Source organism: Diabrotica virgifera, chromosome 10, assembly GCF_917563875.1.
Source record: "Diabrotica virgifera virgifera chromosome 10, PGI_DIABVI_V3a".
In the NCBI taxonomy this organism is placed as follows: Eukaryota; Metazoa; Arthropoda; class Insecta; order Coleoptera; family Chrysomelidae; genus Diabrotica; species Diabrotica virgifera.
Window position 1 is genome coordinate 117,564,186 of NC_065452.1, and position 18,215 is coordinate 117,582,400.

Here is an 18,215-nt window from a genome sequence, read left to right on the forward strand (position 1 = left end):
GGCTGCACTCTCTGATCTGAGTAAAAATTAAGACAGTTTTGGTTTCGCACCGCAACTGAATGAATAAAAATGGTATACATTTTTATTTTTATATTAGTATTACTCCTATAGAGTAACTAGGTCCATTTTCCGTTGGAGCTTTACCACGCTGCAGACGGGGGTTGTGAATTGCATAGTGTAGAATTCCTTCCCTTTAGTCTTCACTGCAGCATCCATTTGGCTTGCATATTGTAGAAGCCTTGGAGGTTGTCACCAGGAAATGGGCCAATAAAGTTTTTCAATTAAAAATCTTTTAAAAATATTTAATTTACAAATATTTTTATTAGGTTGAAAAACTTAGTCTTTTATTTAGCAGATGCCGCTAGGCACCTACTACCATCTCGTCAGTTGCGGTGGGAGATGGATATGTCGAAATTTTTTACCTGGGCCAGAGAAAAGCAGCCTATGCAGTCTCTGATGAACCTCTAACAAGAGGTGAAATCGTCGATAAGAGTGCTGGCTGCACTCTCTGATCTGAGTAAAAATTAAGACAGTTTTGGTTTCGCACCGCAACTGAATGAATAAAAATAGTATACATTTTTATTTTTATATTAGTATTACTCCTATAGAGTAACTAGGTCCATTTTCCGTTGGAGCTTTACCACGCTGCAGACGGGGGTTGTGAATTGCATAGTGTAGAATTCCTTCCCTTTAGTCTTCACTGCAGCATCCATTTGGCTTGCATATTGTAGAAGCCTTGGAGGTTGTCACCAGGAAATGGGCCAATAAAGTTCTTCAATTAAAAATCTTTTAAAAATATTTAATTTACAAATATTTTTATTAGGTTGAAAAACTTAGTCTTTTATTTAGCAGATGCCGCTAGGCACCTACCACCATCTCGTCAGTTGCGGTGGGAGATGGATATGTCGAAAATTTTTACCTGGGCCAGAGAAAAGCAGCCTATGCAGTCTCTGATGAACCTCTAACAAGAGGTGAAATCGTCGATAAGAGTGCTGGCTGCACTCTCTGATCTGAGTAAAAATTAAGACAGTTTTGGTTTCGCACCGCAACTGAATGAATAAAAATGGTATACATTTTTATTTTTATATTAGTATTACTCCTATAGAGTAACTAGGTCCATTTTCCGTTGGAGCTTTACCACGCTGCAGACGGGGGTTGTGAATTGCATAGTGTAGAATTCCTTCCCTTTAGTCTTCACTGCAGCATCCATTTGGCTTGCATATTGTAGAAGCCTTGGAGGTTGTCACCAGGAAATGGGCCAATAAAGTTTTTCAATTAAAAATCTTTTAAAAATATTTAATTTACAAATATTTTTATTAGGTTGAAAAACTTAGTCTTTTCTTGTAAATTCAAAGCTTTATACACAGCTATGAAACGATGTAAGGCACCCTTTTGCCCAACAATACATCTACAAATCGACGTTCACTGCCAACTTCCCTATTACACTGCTTCCTCTATTACGGATAATGCCTTAAGATGAGAAAATCGGCGATTGCATTTTTCATTAAAATAGTTAGTGTTTTTCAGATAAAACTATCCACCTTAAATAACTTTTGAACCACTGATTTTTAGAGAAAAAACGCAAAAACACGGTCAAATAATACTTGAAGGAGACATTATGCCATATTTAAGCTTGCCGGGAACGGCACCCTCTCACCCCCCTTATCATCCCTTAATTTTCTTTTAAATTACTACCATCTTTTTTATTTGATATTTGCATTCTCCTCTTTGTACTGATTTCAAAAATGTGCAACACTTGATGCTTAAAGTGATTAGTTTAAGAAAAATAAATACAAAACCAAGAAAACTGGATTGAATAAAAATTATTTTTTTAACAATTTTATAACATTTAGAATGAACATTTCACTACCAAAAATTTGAACACTAATTAGTCAAAATTTAAACAATATTTATTCAAAATTTCAAGTCATTTTGAACAATTATTGTTAAAATTTTTGATAGTGAAATGTTTATTCTAAATGTTTGTATTATGTAATAAAATTGTTAAAAAAATATTTTTTTCAATCAAGTTTTCTTGCTTTTCTTGATTTTTGAAATCAGTACAAAGAGGAAAATCCAAATATTTGGATTTGGGTGAATTTTAAAAAAATTAATGATACGGGGTGTGAGAGGGTGCCTTTCCCGGTAAGCTTAAATATGGCATAATGTCTCCCTCTTCAAGTATTATTTGATGTGTTTAGGCGTTTTTTCTCTAAAAATCAGTGGTTCAAAAGTTATTTAAAGTGGATAGTTTTATCTGAAAAGCACTGTATATTATTTCCTTACGCTAATGTCCATTTCGTTATTTTACTAGAAAGGTACATATAACAACACTTCTAATTGTTTCTTAACGAATGTTGTAGAGAGAACGAGATTTGCAGTTGCAGACTAAAATTCATACACAAACATTTTTGAGTTGTTTCTGTTTGGTACTACACTATACTAAAACAACAACTAAGTGTGTTAATTTCATGAGCAAGCAAATAAGATATTAATTAAAGCTTCTTATTTTAAACAAGTATGCATTCTCAATGCATAAATCTATTAGGTATAATATCACAATGGTATGGTAACAAAAGAAAGTTTTGATAATTTAAATCTGATTTTCAAGATTTGAAGACAGACTTATGAAATCTTTGATTAGATGTTCTCAAACCTATAAATTTTGACTTATTTTTCTATGGAACTTAGGACTCAATATCAGGTTTGGCATAAAGTATTCGAAAATTGAAAATGAGAAGAACATATTTATAGATTATATGCTGTTTATGGTAAGTAAATTAAATTTATTTAATTTCATATAAACTGTATATTATATAAGGTAAACGACCCTATTTTCGGCACTACCCCAATTATCGGCAGTAATTCTTCATAATCGAAAAAAATAAGAATTCATGCGCGTGATTGTTGAACGAAAGTATTTCACTAATTTATAAGAATCCATGCGTACGAAAAATATGTCAATTGTCAGACGAAAACTGTAATTACAACATTTAAAAATATATTGGCCTGTTGGCGCCAAGCTCTCATGGGAAGTGTTTCTTATTGTATGTGTTAAGAAACAGGTAAGCTATAGAATGCTATAATTTCTGATTAAAATTTCGAATAAACGTTTTATCAAGTTTTATGTGTTGAGAAATAGTTGATTTTGATTATTTGTTGGCCAAAAACCGTTTTTCTATAGCTTTTTGCAGTATTTTGAGGGTGCCGACAATAGGTACGTAAATATTAACAGATGATCCAATCATCGGCTGGAGTGCCGATAATTGGTTATATGCATTATACTCTATATATGTTGATTTTAGCGTCATCTTTTAACTTACTATGACAAATGTTTGGTCATTATATGCAATAAAAAACGATGATTCTCTGTACCAATTTTCGGCATCCCATATCTATAATAGAAATAGCCATAATTTGACCAAGTATAACACTGCCGATAATACATGACTATACGTGCCGATAACTGGAAATTCTTTGTTTTAAACTAAAATTAAGAAATGAATAATGTAAAAGAAAAATAGAATTCAATATTCTTCACAAGATATAAACAAAACTGTTGTAACTGTTCAGTCAGGAATGCCATTTAAAACAGCTGGCAAATTGTATAAGGTACCTAGATCGACTCTACAGGATAAAGTAAATGGTAGAACTTCTTTAGAGAAGAAATCTGGACCAGGGATCACACTAACAGAAGAAGAAGAAAACCTTCTGATAGCATGATTATTTCGGATTGCAGTCTGTGGATTTCCTGCAACAAAAACGCAGTGGTTGGATAGGCAGTTTCAATGATTTATTGAAATAAGAACTTTTTTATTTTTAGAACATACAAACAAACTGAGTGGCGACAATCATCATCAATGGTGCTACAGCCCTATGAAAGAGCCTCGACCTTCCCAAGTCTATTACGCCAGTCAGTCCTATCCATTGCCAACCGTTGCCAGTTTGCTGCGCCTATTTTTCTCCCATCCTCATCTACACCATCTTTCCATCTAAGTTTTGGCCTACCCCTATTTCTACTTCCCACAGGTTGTGACATAAGGATTCTTCTAGGAGGGTTGTTATGCTGTGATCTTGCTAGATGTCCTGCATATCTTAGTCGTCCTATTCTTATAAGAGATACTACGTCTTTTCCACCAAATATATGTTTATATCTGTGGTATACCTCGTAGTTGTACCTCCTCCTCCAAATACCATTTTCATAGATGCCACCGAATATGCCTCTCAGGATCCTTCGTTCAAATATAAGCAGAAGGTTTTCATCTGCCTTGGAGATGGTCCATGTCTCCGATCCATATGTCAACACTGGTTGTATAAGGGTTTTGTATATGGTTATTTTTGTTTTTTGGCTTAAGTTTCTGCTTCTCATATGTCTACTCAGTCCAAAATAGCATTTGTTCGCTAGGATTATCCTTCGCTTGATTTCTTCTGTCATGACGTTTTCCTTGGTGATCAGGGAGCCTAAGTATGTGAATTTGTCCACCACTTCAAAGGTAGAGTTATCAACAGAGAATTGGTGACCGATGTTTCTGACTCTATTGTTGGGTGTTGATGCCACCATCTTAGTTTTCTCCTCGTTTACTGTCAGGCCCATATTTTTTGAGGCATTTGAGAAGGTGATATACATTTCTTCTAGTTTGCGTGTTGTGCGGGAAACTAGGTCCACGTCATCGGCATATGCCAAAATTTCGGATGATTTATTAAAAATATTTCCTCTGTTGTCTATTCGGGCATCTCTGACCGCCTTTTCCAGAGCTATGTTGAAGAGGAGACACGCCAGCGCATCTCCCTGTCGCAGCCCAATATTCGTTTCAAACGCCTGGGGCGAGTGCGACAATATTACAAGAAAATAGAAGAAAAGAAAAACAAGAACAGCTAAAAATGTAACGGAAAGAGAAGCGCATCCAATTGGAAAACGAAAAGAAAAAAAGTTGCACAAACCTTTAATAATAGAATTTCTAATCGCAAGACAAAGATTAAATTGAATAATGTCACGAAGGTCCGTTTTCCACACCAGAAGAGGAAAATGAAAAGGAAATGCTGGTGTCAATGACTACTAAAATAAAGTGTGTTTAACCCGCGAGTAGTCGCGCCGTTAGATAGAATCTCACATTTTATCCTTTTTCGCGATAACTTGATAAACATTTTTGAAATTTTGAAAAAATTTCGTAAGTGCCTCAAGGAAGGGTGTAGTAATGCGTAGGAATTTTTTTTCTTCTTCTTCTTCTTTTTGTGGAATTTATGGCTTTGGGAAGAGCCAATTAGCTTTAATAATTGTTAGAAATAATATGTATTTACATACAATAATTTATTTACTTCAATAGTATCTAAGTAAATATTTAGGTAAGTATCTTATACAATAATTATTTAAATTTTGGGTATCTAGTTCATGCCGAAAAAAGGTCCTTGATATGCCGAAGATTAGAGCATGAATTTAATTTAGAATGCCGATAATGGGGACTTACGACACTTTTTATGTTATTAATTTTTTTAAATATTATGAGTTTGTTTTAGGATAAAGTAAATATTCTGTGTGTAATTGTGATAGATTTTATTAGCCAAAACAATAATCTGAATACACTTTATTCAGCTAATTCGGTTACTAACCTAATTAAAATGAAGCTCCATTGTGCTTAACGTGCTAAAGGTGCCGATAATAGGTACGTTTACATAGAGTTTTCATTGCTATAGGTCCCTTTATTAAATTATTTAAATAATTACAGGTTAAATATCAAATAATTCACATAAAAACGTTTCACAAAACATAATTATTATAATCAAATATTTTAATTAAAAATATATTTGAAAAACTTTTATGTTGTATTGATTAGGAAGATGATTAATATGAAAAAACTTGAGACCAGAAATATTGTCCTGCAATTTTTAGAAAAGTTCTTGAACTCATTGCTACCATTAGGTAAACTTAACATAAATAAATAAAAATCATTTCTACTAAACATAAAATTTATTCATCATCTGCAACCTCTTGAATTTCATCACCCTCTTCCATCTCAGTCTGTTCTTCACCACTAGGTTTTTTAGTTTTAACTTGTTTTTTAGATTTGGAATTTTTATAATCTAAAAATAAAAAAATATAAATATTGACATAGATACTTAAACACAAATTTTCAGTAGATAGTAATTACACAAGAGCCTTAAAATGATCGATTTGACAGTTTTAATTTCACGATTCGAAGGGGAGTGAAATTATGTTAAAGTGGCATGAGGGCAAAACAAATTGGTAATTTCTAAGAGCTCGAGTGTAATTCGATAAGATTATTTCATGAATAAAATTGTTTTTTAAATCATTTTAACTAATATTTTATTGACATTTTCGCCTGAATATTTGCTAAATCTGTTCATAGCAAGTTCTCAACTCTTTGGCAAGTTGTAAAACATTAATTTTCATTAATGTCACTGAATGTTCATTTTTGCGTAGCAACGAAGGGCATAATGTGACGTAATACTTGGCGACGGGAAATTATCGAAAAAAATGTCCGCTGTAATTTTTATTCTTGTAGCTTTCTATTGGTCAGAATCTCTATGAATGAAATAATCACATTAATTTTGACCACCAATTATTCTAACATTGTATCATTCTATTAGATAAAGATCCTCTACAAGATTTTAAATATAAACTTAATTAATAATCTCACAAACCAAACAAATTCCTACATGCCTGTATAAAAATTAGCAATTACAATGGCCTAAAATATAATAAATTCGATGTCGGGCGTGAAAAAGGGAACAAGTCCATTTTTGAATACACATATCCCCATGTTAATATATCCCTTTTTACACTAAACTTTATGTACTATTTAGGAACAATCAACCTTATTCCTTTTGTTAATCTATATTTGAGTTAATCTAGTTTTATCAAAAATTGACTTGTCCCTTTTTTCAAGTTCACCGGCAAATTACTTTCAAAACCTAACATCACATAATAGTCATGTAGTAATTTATAAATTGGCACTTATATAAATCTGAGTATAATGGTTATATAAATAATAATATAAATGGTTATATAAATCTGAGTGACAAGGTATCTCGTAACGCGACAGTTCGTAACCCCACAAATGATAACGGACAATTTGTAACGGCACAATTCATAACATCACAATTGAATTATTCTGTTTATTTTTGTTAACGTGGAAACTAACTTTTATTACAGTTACAACTGAAATTAGGTTTATCAATTTAACAACTTTAGCATGGTTCTGATTAGTATTCGTTCTATAAGAAATAAGACTGATGAATTATTTTTGTTTCTAGAGGAACTAGGATTTCCCCCGATAGCCTTTTCTTGTAGAAAAATATACCACAATTGCTAAGTATGATCGTCCAAGTTCAGCTCATGGGGGCACCCTAATTCTTTCTATAAATAATGATTTTTCTCTGGTAACAAAATATGACTTTTTGTTAAGTGAATCCTTCTTTGAGTTTTCCTTGGTTTATAATAAGAATCTTAATCTTCACATTATTTGCATTTATAGATCACCTGACTCTACCGTGGAACTATTTTTTCAGAACCTGCTAAATTTGTTAGATGACCTGCCTTATAAAAGCAGAAAATTCTATGCGGGGACTTCAACATTAATTATGCTGCTGCTTGTGCTACCCAAGTGTCCTTGGCCAAAATATTTGAATCGTATGGTCTGTCAATGCACGTTAAAATTCTCCTACAAGTATTACAAAAACTACATCTACCACAATCGATTATATTGATGTTTGCTCTAATAAGTTATTAATGCGGGACTATCTGATTATGAAGCAGTATATACGAAGTTTAACATCTTCAGCAAACCCTCCTCAAAAACCAGACATTTAGGCAGGATTTTTTCCTCCCAGAATGTTTGTAAATTCCAAAATGTATGCTAAACTTCTGAGTGGCATTTTCCATCTATACACGTGGACTATAATTTCAGTGTTTTTCTAGATAAGCTTCTCCGTATCATCAATAAAGCATTTCCTTTAAATACTATTAAGCCAAAACATCGGAAACCCTGGGTTACGAAAGGTATCCACATATCAGCCAAGAATATGCGTCCACTACTATACATCAAGAAATTTACTACCAACGTTTCTGTCACTGAATATATCGCGAAGTACAGGGCAACATATCTAAAACTTATCAAATCAGCTAAAAAAGCTAACTATCAAAATCTTCTGGGAAGCTCTAAAGGTGTTGCTAAAGAAACTTGGTCCATAATAAACGATGTTCGAAATAAAACTCACACAGCTCAATCATTTTCCCTTCCAAAATCTAAACGAATACTTCGTTAATGTGAGTAAAAATATAACATCAACTATTTTGCCACAACAAGATGCCATCTCCTATCTACCTAATTCAAGAAAGGTCTTGAATTCATTATTTATAAGACCAGTCGATAACTCTGAACTGATCCAAACAATCAATAGTATCAAAAACAAATCATCCTGTAGTACTGATGGTCTATCTATAAAAATTTTCTCAAATCTCACAGAACATGTGTTAGAACTCCTCTAATTAATGATTCCTTTGATAAAGGTAAATTTCCAGAGTGCCTAAAGACAGCCATTATTATTCCTCTTCATAAGGGTGGTGAAAAATCGAATGCTTGCAACTATATACCTATTGCCTTACCTACTACCGGTACTCTCCAAAATTATTGAGAGACTCATAAAAACTCGACTTATGTCCTTTCTCATTGCTAACAACATTTTATCACAAAATCAGTTTCGCTTTTTAACTAATAAATGTACCACTGATGACATGTTTTCTATACTACATGAGGTTTGCCAAGCAGTAAACAATAATCTTTATAATGCCACTGTTTTCTGTGATTATGCCAAAGCTTTTGATTGTGAAATCACGACATTTTGATGAAAAAACTAAAATTTCTACGGAATTCCAGGTATTTCTTTGAATTGGTTCCAATCCTACTTGGATAATAGGAAAAAACTGGTTAGAACAAATGATACTCACTCTAGTCTCAAAAACATTGTATGTGGTGTACCACAAGGTTCAGTATCGGGTCCTCTTCTGTTCCTTATCTTTATAAATGACATCACTAATTTGAAAATCGATGGAAAAATGTTTCTTTTTGCTGATTATACCATGATAAAATGATGATTATATGATAAAAACTTAATCTGACTCTAATTTACTCTCTTTTAACGTGGATAAGACAGTAGCATTATCCTATAAAGGAGCGCTTCAACCCTTGCTTCTAAATAACAGCCAAATCAGTTCCGTTGATTCTGTAAAATTTCTTGGTATTTTTTTAGAGAGCAACCTCAAATGGTCCCTTCATATCGATTCGTTAAGTAAGAAACTCGCCTCAGCTTGCTATGCAATAAGATCTGTCTCAAGGGAACTCAATTTAGCATCTTCTAAAATAACATATTTTTCGTTGTTCGAGTCTCATCTTCGATATGGTCTTCCTTTTTGGGGTTCTAGTACAGTTGCTCAATTTGATGTTATTTTTAAATTGCAAAAAAGAGCAATAAGATATCTGCTTGGCCTCAGAAGATCTACACTTTGCAGAAGTTACTTCAGAGATCACCGAATTTTAACACTTCCATCTTTATATATTAAACAGTTTGCTAAATTTGTAAACACCTTCATGTCTTTCCAGCAAGGCCTAATCACCTCCACCCCACCAGAAATTCAACTTTTGATATTTATTTACTGATCCCGTCCACTGAGTTAGTAAAGAAATCTATATTATATTCCGCAAAAAAACTATACAACCATCTCTCTTTACAACTTAAATCTACAACATATTTCCCAAAGTTCCATAAAATGACAAAAGCCTCTATCTATATAAAAGACCATATTATTCAATAGCAGAATTTCTTAATGAATAACTAAGAAAATTGGGTTTCATATGCAGCAGCTTAAACTTATTGGTTCCTAATGTTGTATTTTATTTGTTGTATGTTCAATTTGCAATTTATATAAATTTTGCAATATATTGTTTTTGTTTTACTTTAATTATCTTATATACTGGAGGGTAAACTAGCTCGCGTCCGCAGAAGAATTCTGCACGTGCCCTCTGGTTAACACTAAATGAGCTAGAACGAACAGACGGCCAAACTATCTAACGATCTCCTGGCCAATACACAACTGCAAACATGAACGCCCAAACAAGAAATGGTTCTTATGAGAACCAAGCGACTAGAACTCTGGGACCCATTGTCTGGATTTGTCAGATAAATATTGAAGGCATTAGTCGATCCAAAAGCGAAATGCTGTCAAACATACTACTTTCTAACGACATCGACCTGGTAGTCATACAGGAAACCCATGCTGCGAACGAACAACAACTCGCAAGTAGAGGCAAAATTCCAGGCTATGATCTTCTGGGAGCAACCTATCACCATGCTTATGGTACCGCCAACTACGTAAAAAACTCCGTAGAAAACGCTCACCTCATATCTTCCACCATGCAAGATAATATACATTTGACTGTTACCAAAATAGGTGAAATGGAAGTGACAAATGTTTATAAACCCCCCAAGTATTACATGGCCAAGCCACGTCATAGACATAAGGCCCCATCCCGCCATCTATTTAGGTGATTTTAACAGCCATCATCAAGAATGGAAATACAGAAATAACGATGAAAACAGGGAGACACTGCTAGACTGGGCAGAGAGTAACCACCTGCATCACGTCTTCGATGCCAAAGACCGGGGCACTTTTAAATCGGCGGCATGGAAACAAGAGTACAATCCAGATTTATGTTTTGTGAGCAAAAACCAGAAAAGCTACCCCTTACCAACCAAGAGAAGAGTACTTCATGACTTCCCGCATAGCCAGCACAGGCCGATCATTATTGAGATTGGTATCCAAATCCCACTAGTCACAACCATTCCACGACCACGCTGGAACTTTAACAAAGGTAACTGGGCCGCCTTTACCAACGAACTCGATAAAATCCTACGATGGATTCCACCAACATACAAAAATTATGAAAGGTTTAGAGGGGCAATAATTGCTACAGCAAAGAAACACATTCCCAGGGGCCATCGTAAGCAATACATACCAGGATGGAGTGAGGAAAGCCAAAACCTCTACGAAGAATATATCTTGAAACCGGTGAAAGTGACATTGCGGACGAACTTCTCCTGAGCCTTGATGTAGCAAGAAGGAAGAAATGGACAAATGAAGTTGAATCGTTAGATTTCAAAAAGTCTAGCCGTAAAGCGTGGTCGCTCCTAAGAAAACTCGGAAGTGACTGGCAACACGACAAATCCACGACTTCAACCCTAATAAAATTGCATCACATATAGCTGCCACCTCCAGAGGAGCATGTGATAAAAAGTTTACCACTACTATAAAAAGGGAGCTTAAACATCTAAAAGCTGCCTGTCCATCAGATACAGAGTACTCCGCACCGTTCACTCCAGAAGAAGTCTCAAACGCCATTAAAGACATTAAACCTAACAAAGCTCCTGGTACAGATGGTATACCTCCCGAATTCCTGATCCATTGTGGGAAATTTGCAAAAACCTGGCTGTCTAAATTCTATACATATATACTCAAAACAGGTAACCTACCAAACATCTTTAAACAAACAAAAATCATAGCCATTCTAAAACCTGGAAAACCAACAGACAACCCAGCGAGTTACCGCCCCATCGCTTTACTCAGTTCAGCTTACAAGCTCCTCGAAAGACTGGTCCTGAACAGAATCGGCCCAAAGCTACTTCAAAAAATACCAATTGAACAAGCAGGATTCAGGCCTCAACGAAGCACCACTGACCAAGTGCTCTCTATAACTACCTACATAGAGGCAGGTTACCAAAGAAAACTGAAAACGTCTGTGGCATTCATCGATTTATCGGCTGCATATGACACGGTTTGAAAAGATGGCCTCATCTATAAGCTCCTGAAAATAATCCCCTGCAAAGCAACCGCCCGACTCATACATACTATGCTGAGCAGTAGAAACTTTCGTGTAACCATGGGAACTACAGTGAGCAAACAGAGAACGCTTAACAACGGCCTCCCCCAGGGCTCTGTACTTGCACCGCTGCTATTTAGTATGTATATAGCTGATATGCCCCCTACCAGATCTAAAAAATTTGGATATGCAGACGACTGGGCACTTGCAACTCAAAACTCCTTAATACAAAACTCCGAGGCAATCCTAACGGAAGATCTGGAACGCCTGGTTAAGTACTTTAAACAATGGAGACTTAAACCTAACCCCAAAAAAACCGAGGTTAGCTGTTTTCACCTGAACAACAATATGGCCCACACAAAACTTAAAGTGTACATTGATAACCAACTGCTCACGCACAACTATAATCCCAAGTACCTCGGCGTCACCCTGGACAGAACACTCTCCTTTAAGAAACATCTTGAGAACACCGCAGCAAAGCTGAGAACCCGTAACAACATCATACAGAAGCTTTGCGGGACTACATGGGGCTCAACAGCAAGTACACTTCGGTGTTCAGCCCTTGGACTCGTATACTCCGCAGCTGAATACTGCTCCCCTGTTTGGCTGAACAGCGTTCACACAAAAATTATAGATACTCAGCTCAATGTCGCCATGCGTCTCATATCTGGAACGATCAAGTCTACACCTGTGGAGTGGCTTCCACTACTGAGCCACATACCTCCACCTAACCTTCGTCGTCAGCATGCTCTGCTTAGAGAATTCCAAAAGCTGCTTAACAACCCGCAGTTACCTATACACACATATGTCGCCGACGCTAACTCACATCGATTGCGCTCCAGAAAACCAGAGATGCAATAAACTTGAGTTCCAACAATTTCCAAATGAACTCCCAGTGGAAGAACATGCAGAGCGACAGACCGAACCTAATAATGAGAAACACACCATGCATCACAGAAACTCCACCAGGTTTTGACCTCCCCCGAAAATCATGGTCAACTCTTAACAGGATAAGAACGGGTCATGGAGTCTGCGCAGATTCCCTTTATAAATGGAAAATGAGAACCTCTGCTGAGTGCGACTGCGGCGCCGAGAAACAGACCATCCAGCATATGATTGCCGAATGCCCTCGGAGAAAGTATGATGGAGATCCTCTGGACTTCGCCTCTGCAACACCAGCGTCGATTGAATATATTAATACATTAGATGTTAGACTATAACATATGTGTGATAATGTTGTGTATCAAATTGCCATACGCTAAATAAATAAAAAATATCTTATATACTGTATATTGACGATTTATCTAATTTTAGTAAATTGTATTTGTTATTGATATTTTTTTGACTGTATGTAAGCTTTGTCCATAAAATTGTAAAAATTTTCAGTGACAATAAAACATATTTCTATTTTATTTTAACGAACCAGCATCAGGGTAAACATTTTTGGCACATTTCATATTTCTTGGAAAAATAAATTTTTAAAATTATGTCTTAAAGTAAATATAATCTGTTAATGTAAATTGTATTAATTATTATAGTAAATACTTTATTATTAAACTGTTTTATTTGTTTCATTATTTTTCACACTTAGTTTTGCTACTTTAAAGTAATAATTCAAGATATTTTTTTTTTATTTTCTAGTTGTCATATTAACAAGAAAAAATACCATCTCTACACAAAATCGGAGTTCTCCCAACTGGCAGATGAGAGTGTGGAACTAGCATAGCTGATCTAAATCACGTATTCTTAACTGTCGCTTACATCTCAATAAAAATATGTGGCTGCTACAAGAATTGCTGAAAGCAGGTTTAAATACTCCCGTAAATTTAAATGCACTATTAAGTGATGATAACATAAACATTTTTAAACTAATTATGATATTTCTCCAATAAACTAAATTAAAGTTGTGAATCTAAAATGAATCATTTGAATGGATAGGTATTTCCTTTGTATTATGGCACGTTTACACGTATCCATTAACTGGCACCAGTCGCACTGACACGACAGCGATGGCATGGTAGTGGCATCATGGCAACACTTTTTTCCGCCAGTCCAGCTCTGTCTCAAATAAAAGGTTGGTCTATTTTTCATGCCAGTGCTATTCCAGTGAGACTGGCGCCAGTAACTGGATACGTGTAAACGTACCATTATGTATGAATGAGATATTTCTTGTCATTGATTATATTATTTTGTAACCTATGTTTAGAAAAAATTAATTTTAACCTTCGGATGACCAAGCGGGAGAAATTTGGACCCCAGCGTATGTTTTTCTTTAATAAATTCAAAAGTATTTTCAATTTTTAACTCATTATTTTTTTATTTGAGTTTAATATTGTTACGCGATTGTCTTTTTACGTGGTTGACTCTACTATTTTATTGTTTATGTTTTTAGGCACTAAGTTTAATTTAATTGACTTTATTTATTTTTAATAACTTACACTTAAAGAAATAAAGAACACTGAATTTATATCCTTTAATAACACTAATTTACAAACTTAACATTAAAATACTACATTATTTTTATTCGTTACCAAATAACCACGGCTTTATTAAAGATTACACTAAAACAACAATTTATCTAAATGTCTAATATGTACCATTTACATTTACATTTATTTCGCGTCCGAACATCGAAAAATGTTACTCGACCGACGACTACAAATTTATAACTAACTCTAATTTCAAAAATGTCTCTTTATATAGTTATAAAAATTAATCTACTGATTTCCAGAAAAAATCGAAAGATATGTATTATTTACAAAGCAACAAAAGAAAGGTGTATTAGGTGACCTTCTAGATATGCCGATACGTTCGTAAACAGCTGTCTCGCCGACGAACAGGATTTCAGACACTTCGGCGCCAGAGAGTTCTGGCGTTGACAGGACCGGCCTGGGACCGTGACATTGCCCCCTCCTCAAAAGATGGTTCCTCCTGGAACCTTGTCGGGACTGGAACTGGATGCTGGTATCTGCAACTGGACCCTCTTTTACAACTCCCAGTTGTATAAAAGTGACAGGGGACGGTCTTCTCTCCGCACCAGTAACTATGCGGATTGCAACAGACTAACACCTGGACCTCGGTGTCTTGGAAAATTTCTTCTACCATATTTCGGATAACTCTCCAGTCTAATTGGCTGCATTCTAACTTTGGCATGGCTAACTTTTGCACGTCGGACTCCAACACGTGCTCTCTCAATTGAATTAATGCATCCCATACATCTTGGTAGGTAGGTTGGTCATGGACAGTGTCTTTCGTTACCAGATAGAATAGGTAACGTGATGCATCTTGGAGTTTCAATGCTTTGCCAGGAGCTGGCAGTTGGCATTGAAGTTCTGCAACTCGACCAAACTTCATTCGGAAGGCGGATGCCAACCCTCGTGCGTCTTTGATACTGGCCGGGATGGTATGGGCCAGTGAATAGACATCGGGAAGTGCGAGACAATCTCGCTTTTCTTCAGTGGTAACACCATGTCTTGCTTTACCGGTACCTCCGTAGGCACCCATGAACTCTTCAAAGGTAAGGTCAGGTATTTCTCGAACTTGGTTGACTTCCGCTTCTTCATCTACGTCGTGGTCTCCCTCGTACGGCGCCAACCGGTTATGGTGGACTATCATCGGCTTTCCCCTAGGAATCTTGCTTATTCGGTAGATAACGTCATTGATTTTCTTGACAATGAGGTACGGACCTTCCCAGAACTGCTGCAACTTGGGAGAGCAGCCTGTTCGCTTCTTTGGATTATAAAGCCAGACTTTGTCGTTCTCCTTGAAACATCCCTTTTCAGCTTGGGTATCGTATCGTTTCTTCATTCGGTCGCTAGCGATCTGAAGATTAGAACGGACCAACTCATGTATATCGTCCATTCTTCTTCGTAATTCATTCACGTAATCCTCACCAGCAACATCTTCTCCAGGTCGACATCCAAACTCTAGATCACAGGGTAGACGCATCTCACGTCCAAATAGGACTTTTGCTGGTGTTTGGCCAGTTGATTCATTAACAGCAGATCTATAGGCCATTGCGAAGAACGGAAGGTACTGGTCCCAGTCTCGTTGATGATTGGACACCATCTTTGTCAAATACTTGCCGACTGTCCTATTCATACGCTCCACCATTCCATCCGATTGCGGGTGATAGGCCGTGGTTCTTGTCTTCTTCATGCCTAGTTTATCACAGATTCCTTGAAATAGATCGCTCTCAAAGTTCCTTCCTTGGTCACTATGGATCTCCAGAGGTACTCCAAATCGGCTGATGCAGTCTTTGATTAACACATCTGCAATAGTGGCGGCCTTCTGGTCTGGAATTGCGTAGATCTCCACCCACTTCGTGAAGTAATCCATTATCACCAACATGTATTTGCATCCATTGTCACTTTCTGGAAATGGCCCGGCAATATCCAAAGCTATTCTTTCAAACGGACTTCCAACATTGTACTGTCTCATAGGAGCCTTTCTTTTCCGGTAGGGCCCGTTACTTGTAGCACAGGTAGTACATTTCTTACACCAGTCCTTCACATCGTCGGAACTATTCATCCAATAAAATCGTTCCCGAATTCTCTGAAGGGTCTTCTTTACACCAAAATGCCCTCCTGATGGACTGTCGTGTAACTGACGAAGTACTTCGGCTACTCTGCTCTTTGGAATCACCAACTGTGTTCTCCTCACCGAACCATCATCATTTTCTATTACTCGTTTAAGCAAGCTGTCTTCCAAGATAAATGAGTCCCACTGGGCCCAATACGTCTTAACTACTGAGCCTAGGCTTGATATTTCTTGCCAAGATGTTCGACGATTTTCTTCTTTCCATTGTCGAATCTTCTGTAAAACTGGATCTTTTTCTTGTTCTTCCTTGATCTTGGTAGGCGTCCACTCGTCGTTGACCACTGTTGTTCTTAGTACTGCTGCTTCCTTTGACTCTGTTTTGTTGCAATGGGAACATTCTGCTGGACACGGTCTTCTAGATAGAGAATCAGCGTTCCTGTGGCTAACTCCGGCCCGATGCTCGATCTTGAAATCATATTCTTGAAGTCGTTCAATCCATCTGGCTATCTGACCCTCTGGATTCTTAAACTGCATTAACCATTTAAGGGCGGCATGGTCGGTTCGGATTAGAAACTTCCTTCCGTAGAGGTATTGATAGAAGTGTTCCACTGATTTTACTACTGCTAGAAGTTCTCTTCTCGTGACGCAATAATTTCGTTCAGGTTTTGAAAGCACTTTACTAAAATATCCAAGGACTCGTTCCTGTCCTCCTTCGATCTGCGACAGCACTCCTCCAATTCCCACATTGCTTGCATCCGTATCTAAGATGAACTCTCCTTCTGGCAGTGGATACCCTAATATTGGCGCTGTAATTAAATGCCTCTTCAAAGTTTCAAAGGCCGTTTGGCAGTCTCCATCCCAGCAATAATCCCTTGCTTCCTCTGTAAGTCGCGTTAATGGCTTAGCGATATCTGCAAACTTCTTAATGAATCTCCGGTAGTAAGTACATAGTCCCAGGAAACTTCTCACTTGATGTTTATCAGTTGGTTCCGGCCATTCCTTAATGGAATCGATTTTTCCTTTGTCCACGGCCACTCCTTCTTTGCTGACTATATGGCCTAGATAATTGACTTTACTTTGAAATAGCTGGCATTTCTTGGGGTTTAACATTAACTGGGCAGCTTTAAGTCGATTAAAAACGTCTTCTAAATTCTTCAGGTGGTCTTCAAACGTCTCCCCCAAAACGATTATGTCGTCTAAATACACCAGGCACGTCTTCCAAGATAACCCTCTCAACACATTTTCCATAAGCCTCTCAAATGTCGCAGGTGCGTTACAGAGTCCAAACGGCATAACGTTGAATTCCCATAATCCAGATCCTGTCGTAAAGGCCGTCTTCTCTTTGTCCACTGGATCCATCTCTACCTGCCAATATCCAGACTTCAAGTCCAACGTAGAAAACAATTTACTTCCAGCCAATGTGTCCAACGTGTCGTCGATCCGAGGCAGAGGATAACTATCTTTCTTGGTAACATTGTTCAACAAACGGTAGTCCACACAGAACCTCGTAGTTCCATCTTTCTTCTTGACCAGGACCACCGGAGAGACCCATGGGCTCGTAGAAGTTTCTATCACCCCGTCTTTCTTCATTTCTTGAACAATCCTTTCAGCTTCCTCTCTCTTCGCCTGTGGTAATCGTCGAGCTGTTTGACGAATTGGCCTAGCGGTACCAGTGTCAATTTTATGTTTGACAACTGTCGTTCTTCCTGTCTTTCCTCCTTTCGGTACGAATATGTCACGATATTGCCTAAGAAATTCCCTTAATTTCCTTTTTTCCATTTGATT

The 18,215-nt window shown here is 36.7% G+C and overlaps 1 protein-coding gene across 1 annotated transcript in view; it reads right to left on the reverse strand.

Annotated features, from left to right (window-relative positions):
- Positions 1–5,536: 5,536 nt before the first annotated feature.
- The window catches only part of LOC126878695 (DNA polymerase epsilon subunit 3-like), a 29,327-nt gene continuing 16,648 nt past the window's right edge, over positions 5,537–18,215 (reverse strand). Inside the window, exon 2 of the mRNA XM_050641558.1 lies at positions 5,537–6,078. Coding sequence (XP_050497515.1) covers positions 5,966–6,078 — 113 coding nt within the window. The 3' untranslated portion in view covers positions 5,537–5,965. The remainder of the gene's footprint in view (positions 6,079–18,215) is intronic.